This window comes from Acanthochromis polyacanthus, chromosome 24 (genome assembly GCF_021347895.1).
Source record: "Acanthochromis polyacanthus isolate Apoly-LR-REF ecotype Palm Island chromosome 24, KAUST_Apoly_ChrSc, whole genome shotgun sequence".
NCBI lineage: Eukaryota > Metazoa > Chordata > Actinopteri > Pomacentridae > Acanthochromis > Acanthochromis polyacanthus.
Genome location: NC_067136.1, coordinates 4910884 through 4931696, shown reverse-complemented (window position 1 = coordinate 4931696; position 20813 = coordinate 4910884). Strand labels below are relative to the sequence as shown.

Genomic DNA, 20813 nt, shown 5'->3' with positions numbered 1-20813 from the left:
AATATCCGTGTGGTTAGTTTACCTCTGTGTCACTGAACCGTTAAACTTAGCATGGAGAGAATACGGATTGCTTTGCAGGAAAAGTCCTGAATTTAATTTTAATCAAGACATTTTTTTTGCTAAAAGTTAAGCCATTTTACTTGGAAGAATTGCTATTTGTGCCAAAGATGTATTTAGAATGTTTTAAGACATCTTTGTTATCTGTCAGGCTGTATGCTATTGCAAAGTGTAAGACAGTTACATCGAATTTCTGAAACAAAGTTTAAAGTTAAAAACATCTTGCATGCTGGTTTGTTTTTATTCTTTTCTGTCCTACATGATGCTGAAGATGTGGGACTAATCAGAGAACAGAAGAATGGCACGGTGAAATTACACTGAAATGCTAGGAGTGTACTGGGAATAGATTCACCTTTGTGATTATAGTAGTATTTAAAGCAGACGTACAAATGCAGTATTTATTCTGTCTGTGAGAGTTGGAGCCGTGTAATGTTCATTCATTGTATTTTGTAATTTGACTAATAACAGTAATTGTGACAATAGCCCTTTCCAGATGTTTGTGAAAGAGTAGCCTGTTATTTTTTTGTCCTATAGCCCACAGTTGATAACAGGTACATTTTCTAAAATGAGATTTTATGTTGGATCGATTGCATTTGACGGTTCTCTGTAGGCTTTTAAAGGAAGAAAACATAAGCTTTAGAAACTTTATATGTAAACCACCCCTGAATGTATAACTTAGTGTTTTCTCCATTTACCCTTCTAAGAATGAAGGAGCAGCAAATGTATCAATATGTAGAAAACCGTTAAACATAATATGCCACAATATATTTACACATATTTATGATAAAGTTGTGTTGGCCCATACTTTAGAGGCTACTGCTGAATGATAACTGACTGTAAGCCTCCGGTTAAACAAGCCAGATTCAGACTTCTCACCTGTTTTAGGTAAATCCCTTTACAAGCTACAGCAATGACACACATTCCCATCAAATAGTCTCATCTTTCTTTACTTCACAAATTAAGTGTGACTGCTTTTTAGTTTTAGTTTTATTCGTATTTTCTGCAGAAATGCAGAGCAGGACATTTCTTTACAAAAATATCGTGGATCAATATTTGTTGGACAAGAATTTCTTTTAAAAGATCTCTTTTCTGTCACAGCTCTGTTTATATGTTCTTCAGTCTTTGTAAATTTACTGGATGAATTGAGCGTATGTGTGTGTGTGTGTGTGTGTGTCTGTGTGTGTGTGTGTGTGTGTGTGTCTGTGTGTTCTTGTACTTGCTACATTGTGAGAACTATTTTCTGCATTTAACTATCAAAGTGAGGACATTTTTACAAAGTGAGGACATTTTGTCCGGTCCTCACTTTGAAACAGCCATGTTTGAGGGTGAAGACTTGTTTTTAGAGAACAGGTATGAATTGAGGTTTGGTTAGAGTTAGGGTAAGGATTAAGTTTAGACAATCAGTTGTGATGGTTAAGGTTAGGGCAAGGCTCTAGGAAATGCATTACGCCTATGGATGTCCTCACTAAGATAGAAGTACAAACATGTGTGTGTGTGTGTGTGTGTGTGTGTGTGTGTGTGTGTGTGTGTGTGTGTGTGTGTGTGTGTGTGAGTGTGTGTGTGTGTGTGTGTGTCTGTGTGTGTCTGTGTGTGTGTGTGTGTGTGTGTGTGTGTGTCTGTGTGTGTGTGTGTGTGTGTCTCTGTGTGTGTGTGTGTGTGTGTGTCTGTGTGTGTGTGTGTGTCTCTGTGTGTGTGTGTGTGTGTGTGTGTGTGTGTGTGTGTCTGTGTGTGTGTGTGTGTGTGTGTGTGTGTGTGTGTCTCTGTGTGTGTGTGTGTGTGTGTGTGTGTGTGTGTGTGTGTGTGTCTGTGTGTGTGTGTGTGTGTGTCTCTGTGTGTGTGTGTGTGTGTCTGTGTCTGTGTGTGTGTGTGTGTGTGTCTGTGTGTGTGTGTGTCTGTGTGTGTGTGTGTGTGTGTGTGTGTGTGTCTGTGTGTGTGTGTGTGTGTGTGTGTGTGTGTCTGTGTGTGTGTGTGTGTGTGTGTGTGTGTGTGTGTGTGTGTGTGTGTGTGTGTGTGTGTGTGTGTGTGTCTGTGTGTGTGTGTGTGTGTGTGTGTGTGTGTGTGTGTGTGTGTGTGTGTGTGTGTGTGTGTGTGTGTGTGTGTGTGTGTGTGTGTGTGTGTGTGTGTGTGTGTGTGTGTGTGTGTGTGTGTGTGTGTGTGTGTGTGTGTGTGTGTGTGTGTGTGTGTGTGTGTGTGTGTGTGTGTGTGTGTGTGTGTGTGTGTGTGTGTGTGTGTGTGTGTGTGTGTGTGTGTGTGTGTCTGTGTGTGTGTGTGTGTGTGTGTCTGTGTGTGTGTGTGTGTGTGTGTGTGTGTCTGTGTGTGTGTGTGTGTGTCTGTGTGTGTGTGTGTGTGTGTGTGTGTGTGTGTCTGTGTGTGTGTGTGTGTGTGTGTCTGTGTGTGTGTGTGTGTGTCTGTGTGTGTGTGTGTGTGTGTGTGTGTGTCTGTGTGTGTGTGTGTGTGTGTGTGTGTCTGTGTGTGTGTGTGTGTGTGTGTGTGTGTGTCTGTGTGTGTGTGTGTGTGTGTGTGTCTGTGTGTGTGTGTGTGTGTGTGTGTGTGTGTCTGTGTGTGTGTGTGTGTGTGTGTGTGTGTGTGTGTGTGTGTGTGTGTCTGTGTGTGTGTGTGTGTGTGTGTGTGTGTGTGTGTGTGTGTGTGTGTGTGTGTTGTGTGTGTGTGTGTGTGTGTGTGTGTGTGTGTGTCTGTGTGTGTGTGTCTGTGTGTGTGTGTGTGTGTGTGTGTGTGTGTGTGTGTGTGTGTGTGTGTGTGTGTGTGTGTCTGTGTGTGTGTGTGTGTGTGTGTGTGTCTGTGTGTGTGTGTGTGTGTGTGTGTGTGTGTGTGTGTCTGTGTGTGTGTGTGTGTGTGTGTGTGTGTGTGTGTGTGTGTGTGTGTCTCTGTGTGTGTGTGTGTGTGTGTGTGTGTGTGTGTGTGTCTGTGTGTGTGTGTGTGTGTGTGTGTGTCTCTGTGTGTGTGTGTGTGTGTGTGTGTGTGTGTGTGTGTGTCTCTGTGTGTGTGTGTGTGTGTGTGTGTGTGTCTCTGTGTGTGTGTGTGTGTGTGTGTGTGTGTGTGTGTGTGTCTGTGTGTGTGTGTGTGTGTGTGTGTCTCTGTGTGTGTGTGTGTGTGTGTCTGTGTCTGTGTGTGTGTGTGTGTGTGTGTCTGTGTGTGTGTGTGTGGTGTCTGTGTGTGTGTGTGTGTGTGTGTGTGTGTCTGTGTGTGTGTGTGTGTGTGTGTGTCTGTGTGTGTGTGTGTGTGTGTGTGTGTGTGTGTGTGTGTGTGTGTGTGTGTCTGTGTGTGTGTGTGTGTGTGTGTGTGTGTGTGTCTGTGTGTGTGTGTGTGTCTGTGTGTGTGTGTGTGTGTGTGTGTGTGTGTGTGTGTGTGTGTCTGTGTGTGTGTGTGTCAATTCTTCTTCAGCCAAGTCTTTGTAATGCTAGTCCAATTCACATCAACTAAAATGTAACTCTTCATGCATCTACACACGTGGACAAAATTGTTGGTACCCCTCAGTTAAAGAAGGAAAAACCCACAATTCTCACTGAAATCACTTGAAACTCACAAAAGTAACAATAAATAAAAATTTATTGAAAATTAAATAATCAAAATCAGCCATCACTTTTGAATTGTTGATTAACATAATTATTTAAAAAAACAAACTCATGAAATAGGGCTGGACAAAAATGATGGTACCCATAACTTAATATTTTGTTGCACAACCTTTTGAGGCAATCACTGCAATTAAACGATTTCTGTATTTGTCAATGAGCGTTCTGCAGCTGTCAACAGGTATTTTGGCCCACTCCTCATGAGCAAACAGCTCCAGTTGTCTCAGGTTTGATGGGTGTCTTCTCCAAATGGCATGTTTCAGCTCCTTCCACATATGTTCAATGGGATTCAGATCTGGGCTCATAGAAGGCCACTTTAGAATAGTCCAACGCTTTTCTCTCAGCCATTCTTGGGTGTTTTTGGCTGTGTGTTTTGGATGGTTGTCCTGTTGGAAGACCCATGACCTGCGACTGAGACCAAGCTTTCTGACACTAGGCAGCACATTTCTCTCCAGAATGCCTTGATAGTCTTCAGATTTCATCGTACCTTGCACACTTTCAAGACACCCTGTGCCAGATGCAGCAAAGCAGCCCCAAAACATTACTGAGCCTCCTCCATGTTTCACCGTAGGGACAGTGTTCTTTTCTTCGTATGCTTGGTTTTTGAGTCTATGAACATAGAGTTGATGTGCCTTACCAAAAAGCTCCAGTTTGGTCTCATCTGTCCAAAGGACATTCTCCCAGAAGCTTTGTGGCTTGTCAACATGCATTTTTGCAAATTCCAGTCTGGCTTTTTTATGAGTTTTTTTCAGCAGTGGTGTCCTCCTTGGTCGTCTCCCATGAAGTCCACTTTGGCTCAAACAACGACGAATGGTGCGATCTGACACTGATGTACCTTGGCCTTGGAGTTCACCTTTAATTTCTTTGGAGGTTGCTCTGGGCTCTTTGGATACAATTCCAACGATCCGTCTCTTCAATTTGTCATCAATTTTCCTCTTGCGGCCACGTCCAGGGAGGTTGGCTACTGTCCCGTGGGTCTTGAACTTCTGAATAATATGAGCCACTGTTGTCACAGGAACTTCAAGCTGTTTAGAGATGGTCTTATAGCCTTTACCTTTAAGATGTTTGTCTATCATTTTTTTTCGGATGTCCTGGGACAATTCTCTCCTTCGCTTTCTGTTGTCCATGTTCAGTGTGGTACACACCTTTTCACCAAACAGCAGGGTGACTACTTGTCTCCCTTTAAATAGGCAGACTGACTGATTATGAGTTTGGAAACACCTGTGATGTCAATTAAATGACACACCTGAGTTAATCATGTCACTCTGGTCAAATAGTTTTCAATCTTTTATAGAGGTACCATCATTTTTGTCCAGGCCTGTTTCATTAGTTTGTTTTTTTAAATAATTATGTTAATCAACAATTCAAAAGTAATGGCTGTTTTTGATTATTTAATTTTCAATAAATTTTTATTTATTGTTACTTTTGTGAGTTTCAAGTGATTTCAGTGAGAATTGTGGGTTTTTCCTTCTTTAACTGAGGGGTACCAACAATTTTGTCCACGTGTGTATATGGTCTGGCTGCACTGATGAGCATGTCCATGTTTTTTTTCCTTCATTGAAGATTTATCTAGCTGAATATTTATTTTATTTGTGATTTTTCTATCAATATATAATATATAATAGTTATATAGGTAATAGGTAAATATATTGAAGAGGAGAACATTTACCTTACCATCCGTCAAGCTGACTTTTTTCCTTCAAGCAAAAAAAAAAAGGCATAAGGTAAGTTGCAATACTTTCATTTTATTTTCTAAAACCTCTATGTAATTGCTGACAACTTGTAATGATTTTTTTTGTCCGCTTATAATATAAACATGTGGCACTGGCATGGCACGCAATGACATGATTTCTATTCAGTTCATTTGTAAAATGACGAGAAAATTTTCGGTTTTACATGTTTGTTTGTTGATTGGTTTTTTTTTTTTTCACAGTGTTACACAAGTGAGTTTCCTCATTATAAAATCATTGGAGTCATTATAACACGTCAGTTTTTACATCTATTCATAGAAGCATCGATGTAATCAAGTAATTTATTCATTTGATGTAAGTTGTAGAAATAAACTTAAACATATTTTGTTAAGATCGTTTTTTTTTTTAATCAATTTATGGAGTGTATTGCACATAAAATTTCCTGAAATCTTTGACAGGAAAATGAGACCACAAGAGTTTGTCCTGAAAAGGAAGTTTTGCACTTCATTGCTTCTGGGGAAGATTAAGACTCTTTCTAGAAAAAAAAATCATCAATCAGGAGAAATGTACGGTTGCACATAAGGTTCTGTTTTCAATGGAGTCTTCTGTTCAAATCGTAATTAAAACTCACTTTAGCAGCGAATGTATGAAAATACAGCGAATGTATTTTCACGCTGGAAATTGTGGATTAGCACTGTTTATACTAGTTACGAAAATGTACAGAACCATTTTCCCATGTAAGCAGCCTTAAAGTAGTTTAGGCAGATACAAAATGTGAATTTGATTTCAAATTTGAAGTTAAATGGGACGATCTGTTCCACTTAACAAAACACATGAGAAACAAACAAAATCCAATACCAATCATAAAGCTAAATGGATGCTGATTTAATATTTAATGCCTAAATGTGTGAATTGTACTGATATTCTGATAGAACTCACAGCAAGAAAAAAATGATGTTTTGTAGCACTATTATGAAAATGCAGATCCTGTAGTTCTTCTGCCTCATAGTTAATGCTACACCTTTTATTATCTAAATTTTTACAGTGACAAGGTTTCACAGTGTTGTTGATAGTGTAACTGCTGAGCTGTTTTCTGTTAGGTGTGCCTGGTATGCAGCAACACATGAGCATTTCTGAAACTTATATCACACTATTAATGTATTCTTATTTATGATAAAAATGATGTCACTTATTCATGTTGTTCACCCTAAACAACAAGGAGTGCAGAAGTCAATCAGGAAATTTGCACCTGAAGAGAAAGGTATGAATTGAAATGAGCAAGCTCCCAGCTGAGGATAAAAACAATATCATCATGCTTAATACACTTAAGATGTGGCATGATGCTGCTAAGCACACTGGCAGGGGTGGCTTCTCATCAGCTCTACAACCTTTAATTCAAAACAGAGCCTTTCCTCCTGGTATAGGGGAAAGTATTTTTGGCATCTGGCACTCAAAGGATTTGAAATTTATAGCTGATCTATTTGAAAATGGTAATTTTACATCATTCGCACAGCTTCAGACTAAATACAAATTACCACACAATCAGTTTTTGGGTTTTCTCCAGGTGAGACACTTTGTAAAAACTAATCTTATTCTCCCAACAGACCGACCAATACTTAGTCCAGTCGATAATTTCCTTCTTAATCTTAATTTAACTGCCATGAACAATAAAAAATTCATCTCCCTTTTTTATGCTAAATTATACTCTGTTAATCCCCTCACGGTTAGTAGATCTATGGAGTCCTGTGTGAGAGACTTGGAGGTTGACCTTGATGCCAACACGTGATCAGACGCTTTTGAACCTGTTAAGAACATTTTTACTTGTAACAGACTCAGAGAAAGCCAGTACAGGATGTTACACAGACTACAATGTACCCCTCACCTTCTAAACAAAATAAACCCCCAGATCCCCCCCCCCCCCTGTGTGGAAAGTGTAAAAACGAAGTAGGGACATGTGTTTGGCAGTGTCCCATGATAGCCAGATATTGGAAAAACATCGCTAGGGAGCTCAGCTCAATCTTCCAAAAAAAACAGTTAAGCGGGAGCCTGTCTTGTTTCTTCTGGGGGTACTTGTGGGGCAGCCCTCGCTATCTGCTACACAGTTTGTATTGATGGGCAAACTTTTACTTCTGCCAAGGAGATGTGTTTTGTTTCAATGGATTAAAGGTAAACCTCCATCTGTAACACAGTGGTACAGGGACATATTTAAGGACTTTCCTATGGAACGCCTCAGTGCTACACTAAAGGGCAATGACAACTTGTTTTATAATGTCTGGTATCCCTTCCTGAATTATCTTCCTGACGATACCGCTGACTTGTTGAAGAAAGGGTTACTGTATTATTCTCTTTATCTCCTCCTCTGTATTAGCCCCACTGTAAATTTATATTAGCGATATGTGCAGTTTATGTATGTAAATCGTTGCTGTCTTTTGTGATTTGGCTGTATCTGTGCTGGGTTGTTCATTGTTTGTTGTTGTTGAAATCAATAAAATATATTGCAAAAAAAGAGAAAGGTATGTTGCTGCTTAATATTTTTGAAACTTGGTTGTCGTAGAAATTGTATTCCAAATAAGCACATCTTTTGGTGTGTTCAATGTTCAGTCAATTTTATATGTTATAATTTATGGTTCAGCCTTGAGTATAAGCTGATGAGCTTTGGATATTCATGTTAAGAACTGTTCATGTTTAAGTCCATCCATCCATCCTCTATACACCGCTTTATCCTCACTAGGGTCATGGGGGGTGCTGGAGTCTATCCCAGCTGACTCTGGTGAAGGCAGGGGACACCCTGGACAGGTCACCAGTCTGTCACAGGGCTACATATACAGACACACAATCACACTCACATTCACACCTACGGACAATTTAGAGTAACCAATTAACCTCAGCATGTTTTTGGACTGTGGGAGGAAGCCGGAGTACCCGGAGAAAACCCACGCATGCACAGGGAGAACATGCAGACTCCATGCAGGAAGATCCCAGGATTTGAACCGGGGATCTTCTTGCTGCAAGGCCAAAGTGCTAACCACTACTCCACTGTGCAGCCCTGATGTTAAAATATTATTGTTATTAATTGTGATGCGAATGCTAAATTATTAAAAACAAAGACACAATAAATCTCAAATCTTGCACATTAACAGAGTTCAACTTGAACAGTAAATTTGTGAATACACTGATCTATCTATCCATCTATCATTTGCTGCCTATTTTAAATCATTTCTGTTGTGCTGTTTTGCATGGTCTGGATTCGGTGTGGTGCACAGGAGGCAAAGCAGACCATGGTGAACAGTCTTGGTGTGAATTCACAGGTTTTATTCTCAGGTTAAACAAAGGGAGCCATGTGTTGGAGTGACTTCATTCTCGTATTTCATCACTGCCTTCAAGAAAGAACTGCTCCAGATGTGCTTGTCATTCACTGGGACGTGTGAAAAGTGTCCTGTTAATTACAGCTATGAAGAGAAATCTGTGAGACCTCCATGTACAGTATCCTCACATGAGAATAATACTTTCCTCAATGAACCAGAGGTGCCACTGAAGACATGACTCTCCAGTGAACGTGGACAAAGTGTGGAAGTTTGTAAACAGTGTGACGGCAGTTGTGTGGTAATTGTGGTTTGTGTGTTAAAGGGAGCATTATTTATCATACTGAAATAGTGTTCAACAAGTCTGAACTATTTTTGAGGGATAACGTTCATTTAATGTTCTCACTTGGACAGATAATCATTGGTTACCTTAAGTCAAAAAGCTTTGCTGGCAACCATGCTGGTTCTACTCCCCTAAAAAGTATCTGTAAAAAACAGCAGCTGTAAATTCACAACAATCCATCTAACACCTCAGTAAAATGCCAGGTTCCAGCTTCATGTTCAGCTATGGTTAGAGTTTTAGGGTTAGAATTGTAAAACAGAATAGCAACTTTATATTTTCAGACTAAACTGGCTTTCATTATTTATTTTGCATAGAGCTTCATTTTGCTCATGAATTTTTGGAAGCATCAATTCTGGAGTGTGTGTGTGTGTGTCTCCATGTTATCCAAGAGGGAACCTGTGTCATCATGTGTCTGCGAGTAGACAGACATCTTTGTTCAATTAAATAATAAAACTGAGTATTTCAAACTGCATATGCAGATTTAAACAATCATATAATTAATATCTTACCTAAATGTGAATGTCAGCAGTTTAGAATATGTTTATTGTTTTTATGCTTTTTTATTTCTTAATGTCTTACGTTTATGCAGTACGCATTAGGGGTTGAGTCCAAACCAAGTACAGTATTCAGCAACAGTGGGCTGCTTGTACTTATGTGACAGAAAACAATATGTGACCAGAAGGAAGTGAAAAATGAAAATATAGGTAAAACGTAGTACATTGGTGGGCCCCATTATTTTTCTTTAATTTAATGTAAGAATGCAAATAATTCTGCTCCCTCAACAAATGCAGCTTCAAACTAAAATACTGGACTATCAGGGCTGCATACAGTACCAAGCTGCTGTTGAATTCTCAAAATGAAAATCACAACAACATTCTTTCTTCCTCCAGAAATTATGCATGCGTACCATTCACGATGGTCCAAGTAGTACTTTGTGTTAAAGTCACCACAGCAGTGCATCGGAGGAATGTTTTTACTGTCAGCTGTTGGATCTGGTCAAACGGATCTGGTCTCTCAGAGAGTGGGCAACGTTAGTTAAAAATAGATCATTTCCCTGAGAGCTTAAACAGTTTTATTTCGTTTAAAATTTCTTTGAGGTTTTTCTTGAAATTAAAAAATGGATCTCGGCATACCGTGTCCGTCCATCACGTACCCAGTTTTACAGAATAATGAGTCAAGAGGTATTCAGATGACCGCTTGTTTATACCCCTGAACGGGGGCTGGCGCTACTGTTTGCGACCCCTGATTTATTGCATTGCAAGGAGGTGGTGGTCCTGGTTTTCTCCTCTGACCTGAAGGATCAATCAGGTTACTGATTAGTTTATTCTGGACAGATATTTTAATAGTCTCTACACTCTGTACTCAGTCCACTATATGATTTCTTATCAACCTAACGAGAGCTTTCAAATGAGACTAAACAACGCATTATTGTCTATTTCGGTTATTGAGATATATGTCAGGGAGTGAAACTTGACTTTGTAGTCAGTGAAGTGGGTTAAATCGGATTTAAGAAAAGCAGTCAACTTGAATTTAGGCCTCACCTAGGAAGAATAAAGTTACATTAAAAATAAGTGGCTTACTTGAAGGCCTGTAAAGCACCTCAGAGTTTCATCTCCACAGAATGACCAATTATTATTATTATTATGAGTAGATTAAAGGAAAACCGGTACATGATCAGGTTCTCTAACGAGGCTCAAATTGCTCATTTTTAATCTTTGGTTTTTTGAGAAAAGCTTTAATAATCTCATAAGACAGCGTAGTACATGTTTTGCTGTGACCACAGTTTGACCCTGCTCTGTGTTCAGAGTTTGGCCGCCTTAACGTGTGAACAAGCAATAAACAGCGGTTCTCACATCTTTTCATCTTTGTCCTGAGGCTTTTGACATCACATCCCCTCCCTAACTCAGAAGTAAAGCAGAAAGGCAGGGAAGGATACTGCCATTCTGTCTTCAGCTCTTCAGAGGAGCACATGTACTCAGCCATTTCAGGTCTCACTGACCGCTGCCATCGGCCCGGGGAACCGCGTACCCCCGGACGTCCAACATTTTCTGAGCCATGGTGAGTTCTATTCCGCTTTGCAGCCTACAGAAAGACCGAGTGTCATTTATATATAAAGAAGACCCCACCTCCTCTTCTCATTGGTTCTCATTCGCCCTTCCCCTCACACCTCATTGGATGACCCTTTATTATTATTATGCCTGCTATAAATCATTTTTGAAACTGTCCTTTCCGGCATTTTAAAATTCGTCATTTCCTTTTATTAAAAAATAAAAACTACAAAAATGGCGGACGGGGGAGGGACTCTATGACGTGGCCGTCTCTCATTGGATCCCATATCATAGCCCGCCTTATGACGTAGCAGCTTCTGATTGGACGGGACCCGCTAAGTCCCGCCTTAGCCCCGCCCCCTTGTGACGTGGCAGCTTCTGATTGGGACCTGTCTAAATTTGACGAAAGGTGTCCCATATTACTCATATAATAAACAGTCTATGGAGCAGACCCAGACCCCTTCATGTCCAGAAAGATGACAGATGACATTTCATGTCCGGTGGTCCTGTCCTGGTTTACTGTAAATCTGAATGTTTCTTCATCATCTGACTGAAATCAATTCCTGAATTAAACTCACTCAGTCTCTTCCTGTCCTCATCCACTGTGACAGCAGATAAACATCTATTAGCTCATCATGTCTCAGTCTAGACCAGGGGGTCAAACTCATCTTAGTTCCATATCCAGTCCAGTCATATCTCCAGTGGATCGGACCAGTAGAGCCAGTAAAACCACAGCACAACTTGTCATGGTCTAGAAATGATTTCAAATTTATAGTTTTACTAATTTACAATCTGCAGTTAATGTCTTCTCTGTAATTTTTACACTTTGTGGGCCGGATTGGACCCTCTGGAGGACCACTTTTGGCCCATGGGCCTCATGTTGGACACCCCTGGTCTAAACCATATGTTCTAAAACAGAAAGGAGGAATGAATAGACCAGCTACCATCAGTTCCTCACTGACGGTTTTCTCTGGTTTCTTTTTGGTCCCTTTAGACGGTTCAGAAGTTAAGACCATTAAAATGTTGATGTTTTTCTGGGACTAGCTGGAGGATCCCAAATGGAGAATAAAGTTAGAAACTAGACCAAAGTTCAGTAACTCTCAAAGAGTCTTTGAGTCGCTCAGCCTGGATAAAGGAGGCGTTAAGGATGTAGAGCTGTTCTTCCTCACATAACCTTCTTTAGATTACATCGGATGTTCTAATGTTTACCCAGACAGAACTAAACTGATTTATGTGATGTGGGTCTGGAAACAGCGTTAGCCATGGAGTGGTTTTTAAATGTGACGGATTATTTCAATTGCAAAAAGTAAAAACAACAAACCAGGAACCAACAGAAGAACATTCATTGTAGTTCTGAACATGTTTCAGGTCTTATTTTACTCACCTTTAGTCTCTCCAGTGTCACTCCTCTCCTTAAGCATCCAGTACAACTACAGACAAATGGACAAATATGCAAATTAGGCAATGATGTCATTCAGCAACTTCTGGGACAGCCAATAGATACGGTCCTTACTGAGGAGTTGGTAACACTGATGGAGATGCTGCTGTGAACCGCAGATGGAAGAACTGTGGAGAAAAACGTTCTTCAAACATTCTTTAAATGTTCTTTAAAACGTTCTTAAGGATCTGAGTCTTCAACAGTTTGTTCTCAGAGGTTCTGTTCAGTTCTGATTAAATCTGAGGTTCTGTTTCTGACTCACCACAGAGCTGCTGGTCACTAGATGGCGCCACGTCACCATGTTAGTGTCTGTGGTTGTTTACAGTTCTATTAATCCTAAGGTTTTATCCAAAGACGTCCATGTGAGAGTAGATCCACCACATCAAAGATCTAGTCAGAGAAGATAGAACAGGTTCTAGTGAGATAATAGAACCATGGTGTCTACAGGAAGTACTGATGGAACAGGACTTCTGATTTATTTTGCAGTCTGTCAGGTGTAAAGATGTTCTGCTGTGGAGGTTGGACCAGGAACCTTTGGTTGGATGGAGGAGCCGAGCACTGACCCTGGAGGAACCCCTGGAGATAGACTGACCCTGGAGGAACCCCTGGAGATAGACTGACCCTGGAGGAACCCCTGGAGATAGACTGACCCTTAAGGAACCCCTGGAGATAGACTGACCCTGGAGGAACCCCTGGAGATAGACTGAGAACTTCAGAGACTTCTGGGCTGGTCGTGAAGACATGGACCAGTGGAGGTCTGGTTCTGAGACCAGGGAGGTGGGGAAGAGGATATGGTGGTGAACAGATCTGAAGATTGTCCAGCAGCTCCAGCAGAACTCGGTGGTTCTGGTACCAATAGGAGTCCAGTCTGGTGGAGGGACCCTGTTTAGAACCAGACTGGTTCTGGTCTTACAGGTTGTTTTTACAGAGGCATCAGAGACCGGACTCAGTATTTCAGACCGGAACGACAGGAGGGGCTGTCATGGTTTCAGCGTGTAGTTGTGTTGTCACGGTTTCAGCGTGTAGTTGTGTTGTCACGGTTTCAGCGTGTCGTTGTGTTGTCACGGTTTCAGCGTGTCGTTGTGTTGTCACGGTTTCAGCGTGTCGTTGTGTTGTCACGGTTTCAGCGTGTCGTTGTGTTGTCACGGTTTCAGCGTGTCGTTGTGTTGTCACGGTTTCAGCGTGTCGTTGTGTTGTCACGGTTTCAGCGTGTCGTTGTGTTGTCACGGTTTCAGCGTGTAGTTGTGTTGTCATGGTTTCAGTGTTTCCTGAACAGGAAGCAGAAACAGGACAGGAAGTAACAAACAGCTGATTTATTGATGACTCCATGGTAAAGTTATCGATCGGTTTAAAGGTTTGAAATGCAGAACGTTGAAATACAAACTCATGCAAAGCGTCACTGCAACAGCTCAACAATAACAACCGACTGTTTCTAGGTAGAAACGAAGCTCATGCTCGGGCCTCGGCGCTGCGACGTCACCGTGACATCACCGCAGCACCGTTGAGTCTCTGCCTAATAAAGCACACGTCATAAAAACAGCAGGACTGCGAGCAGCGTGGCAGGAAACCCAGCAGCAGCAGTGATTGGTGGAGACAAAGTGCCGTCGCCGCTGCTGAGTCGCCGTCAGGGTTCCGGACTCGTTACAGTCCAGACATGGAGGGACCCGTCTGACCTCACAGCGTCACCAGAACACGGAATCAGGAGGACTACGCCCAGGTCTGCCTTCTGAGTCACTACGTTACCCAGCATGCCGAGTTGTCAGAGCGTCTTCAGGTGAGCCAGAGGTCAGAGGTGTGTCCTTAAGACTGGACCTCACACACACACACACACACACACACACACACACAGACACACACACACACACACACACACACACACACGGTTCATGCTGTAATAAATAAACATCCAGAGCATCTAGAAACTTGACTTTAGAATATATAGATTTATATATTATATAGAACGTTCTATAAGTGATTGTGTTTAAATAGAAGTAGCTTTGTTAGCTTCGTTAGCTTCGTTGAGCTCCTCCGACCCACTGTGCTCCGTCTGCCCTGAGCTGAGTCTGACAGGAGGGTTCAGATCTCCTGAAGCTGAACAAATGATCGACTTCAGGCTAAAGTTGATCACTGCTGTGTTGGTTGAAGTCAGACAGGACCGACGGCTCGACCCGCTCTCTTCCTGCTAGACTCCGCTCAGGGCAAAGAAAGGAGCTGTGCCTGCCAGGCGGCGCTGAGGGTCGGCGCTCTGAGGAGGACAGGTGGATCCGTGGTGGACCTTCAGGTGGTCAGGCCTCTCCTCTCCAGCTCCCTGCTCTGCTTCAGCTCCTTGATCCTACAGGAACACAGTAAGGGTCAGAAACACACCTGGAGGAACACCTGGAGGAACACCTGGAGGAACACCTGGAGGAACACCTGGAGGCTGGAACTCACCTATGTCTGCAGCGCCGCAGGAACCTCATGATCTTCCTGGCTGCCTGGTCCTGCTTCTTGGTCAGGAAGGAGCCTCTGTTCAGAAACAGTTCAGTTAGAAGATTTGGTCTGTCCACAGGAACCACAACCAGGAGGTGGTTCTGCTAGCTGGTCGCTAACTGATTTACTAACTGGTTGCTAACTGGTCTGCTTGCTGGTCTGCTAACTGGTTTGCTAACTGATCTGCTAGCTGGTTGATAACTGATCTACTAACTCGTCTAACTGGTTGCTTGCTGGTCTGCCAACTGGTTGCTAACTGGTCTGAGAACTGAGTGGTGTTGCTATGGAAAGCATCGGATTGGGAGTGTTCTGTCTGGTAAGTAATCAGATTACTGGACCTACTTGATCTTGGGGTTGTGACTATTTATCAGTAGTAATCAGATTACTGGAGCTACTTGATCTTGGGTTTGTGGCTAGTTGTTGGTAGTAATCAGATTACTGGACCTACTTGATCTTGGGGTTGTGGCTATTTATCAGTAGTAATCAGATTACTGGAGCTACTTGATCTTGGGTTTGTGGCTAGTTGTTGGTAGTAATCAGATTACTGGACCTACTTGATCTTGGGGTTGTGGCTATTTATCAGTAGTAATCAGATTACTGGAGCTACTTGATCTTGGGTTTGTGGCTAGTTGTTGGTACTAATCAGATTACTGGACCTACTTGATCTTGGGGTTGTGGCTAGCGGCCCCTCTCGGCGCCTGTTTCAGACGTTCGTACTCCTTGTAGCTGCGGTAGTACTGCTGGATCAGGACCGCCGCCCTCCGGCTCTGCTGGAAACGCTTCTGCTCGTAGTACGACCGGAACTTGGACTGGATCAGGATGGCGGCCTGGGTCATCTTCTTGTAGAGGGCGTACTGAGGAGGACATGGAGGGTCAACAGAGGAACCATGGGTAAAACTACTTCTTGTTTACAGGTCGTCGGTGACTCGCTGTCAGGGCCCAACTTGCATCTCAGAGGGTTACCTAGCGACAAACTAGGACTAAACCAGCCAATAAACTGGGACTAAACCAGACAATAAACTAGACTAAACCAGGTAATAAACTGGGACTAAACCAGACAATAAACTAGACTAAACCAGGTAATAAACTGGGACTAAACCAGACAATAAACAATACGTCTTACAGTAAGCTGAATTATTTTGTCTTTTTGTGACGAAATAAGTTTTCTTGACATTTTATGGACATGTGAATGAAAATATAAAGAAAATATTCACTATGTGCAGTCACGTTTACACAACACACACACACACACATTAACAGACACAGAGCGATCGTTGACTACACACTACGTCTACTGTCAGCCGTATTACCTTCAGAGCTATCCATGTTAGCTAGCCAGAGAGAGAGAGATGGTGGAGACACAGCAGGTTAGTTCAGTGTTAGTGAAGCTACACAACTACACACCAGCAGACACACAACAGCAACACACACCTGTTTGTACTTTCTGTAGCACCGCTGGATGACGGCAGCAGCCATGTCCTGCTGCTCCTTTAGCCTCCGACCCTGAACACACAACCAGGATTACCCATCAGTTGAGTCCAGGTGGAACACAGGTAACACACAACAACACACTAGCTACACTAACCTGAGCTAGCAGGGGTAATCCGAGTAAACTTGGCTAGCTACACTAACCTGAGTTAGCTAGGCTAACCTGAGTTAGCAAGGTTAATGTGGGCTAACCTAGCTAGCTACACTAACTTGAGCAAGCTGGGCTAATCTGAGTAAACCTGGCGAGCTACACTAACCTGAGCTGGCAGGGATAATCTGAGTAAACCTGGCTAGCTACACCAACTTGAGCTAGCTGGGCTAATCTGAGTAAACCTGGCTGGCTACACCAACTTGAGCTAGCTGAGCTAATCTGAGTAAACCTGGCTGGCTACACTAACCTGAGCTAGCAGGGATAATCTGAATAAAACTGGTGAGCGAGACTAACCTGAGTTAGCTAGGCTAACCTGAGTTAGCTGGGCTAATCTGAGCTAGCAGGGCTAATCTGAGTAAACCTGGCTAGCTACACTAACCTGAGCTAGCAGGGCTAATCTGAGCTAACCTGGCTAGCTACACTAACCTGTGCTAGCAGGGCTAATCTGATTAAACCTGGTGGGCTACACTAACCTGAGCTAGCTGTTCTAATCTGAGCTAGCAGGGCTAATCTGAGCAATCCTGGCGAGCTAGACTAACCTGAGTTAGCAGGGCTAATCTGAGTAAACCTGGCTAGCTACACTAACCTGAGTTAGCTAGGCTAATCTGAGTAAACCTGGCGAGCTACACTAACCTGAGCTGGCACGGATAATCTGAGTAAATCTGGCTAGCTACACCAACTTGAGCTAGCTGGGCTAATCTGAGTAAACCTGGCTGGCTACACTAACCTGAGCTAGCAGGGATAATCTGAGTAAACCTGGCTAACTACACTAACCTGAGCTAGCAGGGATAATCTGAGTAAACCTGGCAAGCTAGACTAACCTGCGTAAGCTAGGCTAACCTGAGTTAGCTGGGTTAATCTGAGCTAGCAGGGCTAATCTGAGTCAACCTGGCTAGCTACACTAACCTGAGCTAGCAGGGCTAATCTGATTAAACTTGGTGGGCTACACTAACTTGAGCTAGCGGTTCTAATCTGAGCTAGCAGGGCTAATCTGAGTATACATGGCTAGCTACACTAAACTGCGCTATCTGGGCTAATCTGAGCTAGCAAGGCTAATCTGAGCAAATCTGGCTAGCTACACTAACTTAAGCTAGCTAGGCTAATCTGAGTAAACTTGGCTAGCTACACTAACTTGTGCAAGCTGGGCTAATCTGAGTGAACCTGGCTAGCTACACTAATATGAGCTACCTGGGCTAACATGACCTAGCTGGGCTAATCTGAGTAGCTGTACCAAACTGGGCTAGCTGGTTCAACTGAACTAGCATGGCTAGATAGGCTAACCTGAACCAACATGAGCTAACATGTGCTAACCTTTACTGACTAGCCTTAACAGCATAACAGGCAGTCGTATGACATTTCAACCAATCACAGAGCAGCTCATCATTTTTGATCAACATATTGATGAATTCTCTGACTGATTGATTATCTGCTGATCAGTGGGGTCTCTGTCAGGTGTGGACCTTGTATCTCCTGAAGGCGTTCTGGATGATCCTGGCTGCCTCATACAGCTCCCTCTGCTCGCCGTCTGTCAACGTCAGCAGGGCAAAGTCTCTCTCCATCTTCCCATTGGCCGAGGCGTTCAGGAACTCTGCCCACGCCGCAGAGGAGGGGGGGCGGAGTCTCTGGAGGGCCAGAGCGCTGAGGGGAGAGGGGGGGCACACTCGCCTGGAACACACATTCAGCCCTGAGTTATGACCCAGAATGCACAGGGAGCACTGTTTCCATGGCGACACTGACCTGGGCGGGGAGTGTGTGTGGGCGTCGACCGTCTCCAGGTAGTTGGCCAGCCAGGTGTCCTGGATGGCGGGGTTGTCCCGCCTCTCTCTGAGCGGTGACTCCGCCCCCCTGGGGAAGTCTTCCTGTTTGATTCGCTCTGGAGTCGCCTCGATGATCTGCTCCGCCAGCGTTGCCATGTCGACCTGAAGAGGGCAATCATAGCAACAGGGTCAGCAGTGGGGCGGCATGCGGGTCTCAGGTGTCGTACAGAGACGTACCTGCAGGACCTCCTCCTCCAGGTACTCCTCCTCCTCGCCTTCGTTCTCGGCGTTCTCGCTGTAGCTCAGCAGTGTCTCCTCTAGCGTCGCCGGTCGGCTGTGGGCGTGGCTGTGGGCGGAGCTCTCATAGTCCATCAGGTACAGGGGGGAGTCTCTGGAGCCGCCGGGGGTCAGACCTGCAGCCGACCAATCAGGGGGTCAATCACACACCGGTGGCTTCAGTCAGCCTCAGACCAATGAGCAGCAGAGTTACCTGAGTTACCTGCACTGAAGGCGGCGCTGGGCTCCTCCCTCCACATGGACACAGCAGGGAGGGAGGAGGGGGAGGGAGGGGAGACAGGCAGTGAGGAGGACGAGGAGGGAGACGAAGGTGAGGAGGGGGAGGTGTCCATGGGGGCGGGGCCACTGGAGTAGGCGGAGCTTGGTGAGGGGGAGGAGGGGTCGCTGGGGGAGGGGAGGCTGCTGGAAGAGCTCAAACCTGTAGGGGGAGAGGGGACACGTTAGAACCAATCAGAGAGCTGGAATGGCCTCAACCAATCAGAGAGCTGGGATGTCCTCAGGTACCAGCAGGTGAGCCCTACCTGTGTCGGGGCTGGTGGACAGAGGAGAAGGAGGAAGCTGTGGCTGTGGCATGGCTGGAGTGTGTGTGTCGGTGGGAGGCGTGTGCGAGTCCCGGGGCGTCACGTGTGTGCGCTGCGTGTGCAGCTCCTCTAGCGTGGTGGCAAGGCGGGTGTGTCCGCGGGAACGAGCAACCGCGAGCGGCAGGCGTCCCAGCGAATCAGGGATCCCCAGGGCCAGACTGTTCCAGCTGTACAGGAGCTCTGCTGCCCTCTGGTGGCCGAGCGCACACGCCCACATCTGCAACACACAGGCACTTAGTCACCACGGCAACACCACACACAGCGACGCCTCTCAACGTGTTCGTGTGTGTGTGTTTACCAGCGGCGTGCACGAGAAGTGGTCGACGTTCAGAGGGTCAACTTCCTGTTCCAGGTCCAGACTGTCACTGTTCACGCTTCTACAACAAACAACAACAACAACGTCAACAACAAACAACATCAGGTGTGTATCAAGGTGTGTACCTCCAGTGTATCAGGTGTGTATCAGGTGTGTTTCAGGTGTGTACCTCCAGTGTATCAGGTGTGTATCAGGTGTGTTTCAGGTGTGTACCTCCAGTGTATCAGAGTGTGTATCAGGTGTGTGTATCCCTGAGCAGCAGCCAGGTGCAGCAGTGTCATCCCTCGGTGACGGACAGAGTGATGAAGCCTCTCTCCTCCTCCTCCTCCTCCCGTCCATCTTCCTCCCTTCATCATCCGCTCACAAACTCCCACAATCCTCCTCTCAAACCACTGTGAGGACTGACACATACAGGTAGCATTGTAGGACAGCAGGCAGCTAAAACAGCACTTTTGTACAGTGTAACCTGAGCTAATTGGGCTAACCAGAGCTAGCAGGGCTAATCAGATGTAGCTGGGCTAACTTGAGCTAGCTCAGTTAATCTGAGCTAGCAGAGGTAACCTGAGCTAATTGGGCTAATCAGAGCTAGCTGGGCCAATCTGAGCTAACTGGTCTAACCTGAGCTAGCAGACCTAATCTGAGCTAGCTGGGCTAACCTGAGCTAGTTGGGTTAACCTGAGCTAACTGGGCTAATCAGAACTAGCTGGGTTAATCTGAGCTAACTGGGTTAACCTGAGCTAATTTGAGCTAACCTGAGCGAGCTGGGCTAAACTGAGCTAGCTGGGCTAATCTGAAATAACCTGAGTTAACAGCATGGACTGGTACACATGGAGCTGGATACTTGCTGGTCTACAGCAGTGACTAACACATGGAGCTGGATACTTGCTGGTAGTGACTAACACATGGAGCTGGACACTTGCTGGTAGTGACTCTAACACATGGAGCTGGATATTTGCTGGTAGTGATTAACACATGGAGCTGGATATTTGCTGGTAGTGACTCTAACACATGGAGCTGGATATTTGCTGGTAATGACTAACACACGGAGATGGATATTTGCTGGTAGTGACTCTAACACATGGAGCTGGATATTTGCTGGTAGTGACTTTAAAACATGGAGCTGGATACTTGCTGGAAGTGACTTTAACACATGGAGCTGGATATTTGCTGGTAGTGACTCTAACACATGGAGCTGGATCCTTGCTGGCAGTGACTAACAGGTGGGCCTAGATATTTGCTGGTCTACAGTAATGACTAACATGTGGACCTGGATATCTGCTGTTTC

The 20813-nt window shown here is 44.3% G+C and overlaps 1 protein-coding gene across 1 annotated transcript in view; it reads right to left on the bottom strand.

Moving 5' to 3' along the window:
• Positions 1–13767: 13767 nt before the first annotated feature.
• Positions 13768–20813, bottom strand: part of camta2 (calmodulin binding transcription activator 2) — a 34061-nt gene continuing 27015 nt past the window's right edge. The window contains 12 exon segments of the mRNA XM_051944364.1: positions 13768–14801; positions 14900–14974; positions 15599–15792; positions 16249–16269; positions 16370–16441; positions 18038–18242; positions 18315–18496; positions 18572–18747; positions 18834–19049; positions 19153–19429; positions 19511–19589; positions 19742–19929. Coding sequence (XP_051800324.1) covers positions 14747–14801; positions 14900–14974; positions 15599–15792; positions 16249–16269; positions 16370–16441; positions 18038–18242; positions 18315–18496; positions 18572–18747; positions 18834–19049; positions 19153–19429; positions 19511–19589; positions 19742–19929 — 1740 coding nt within the window. The 3' untranslated portion in view covers positions 13768–14746.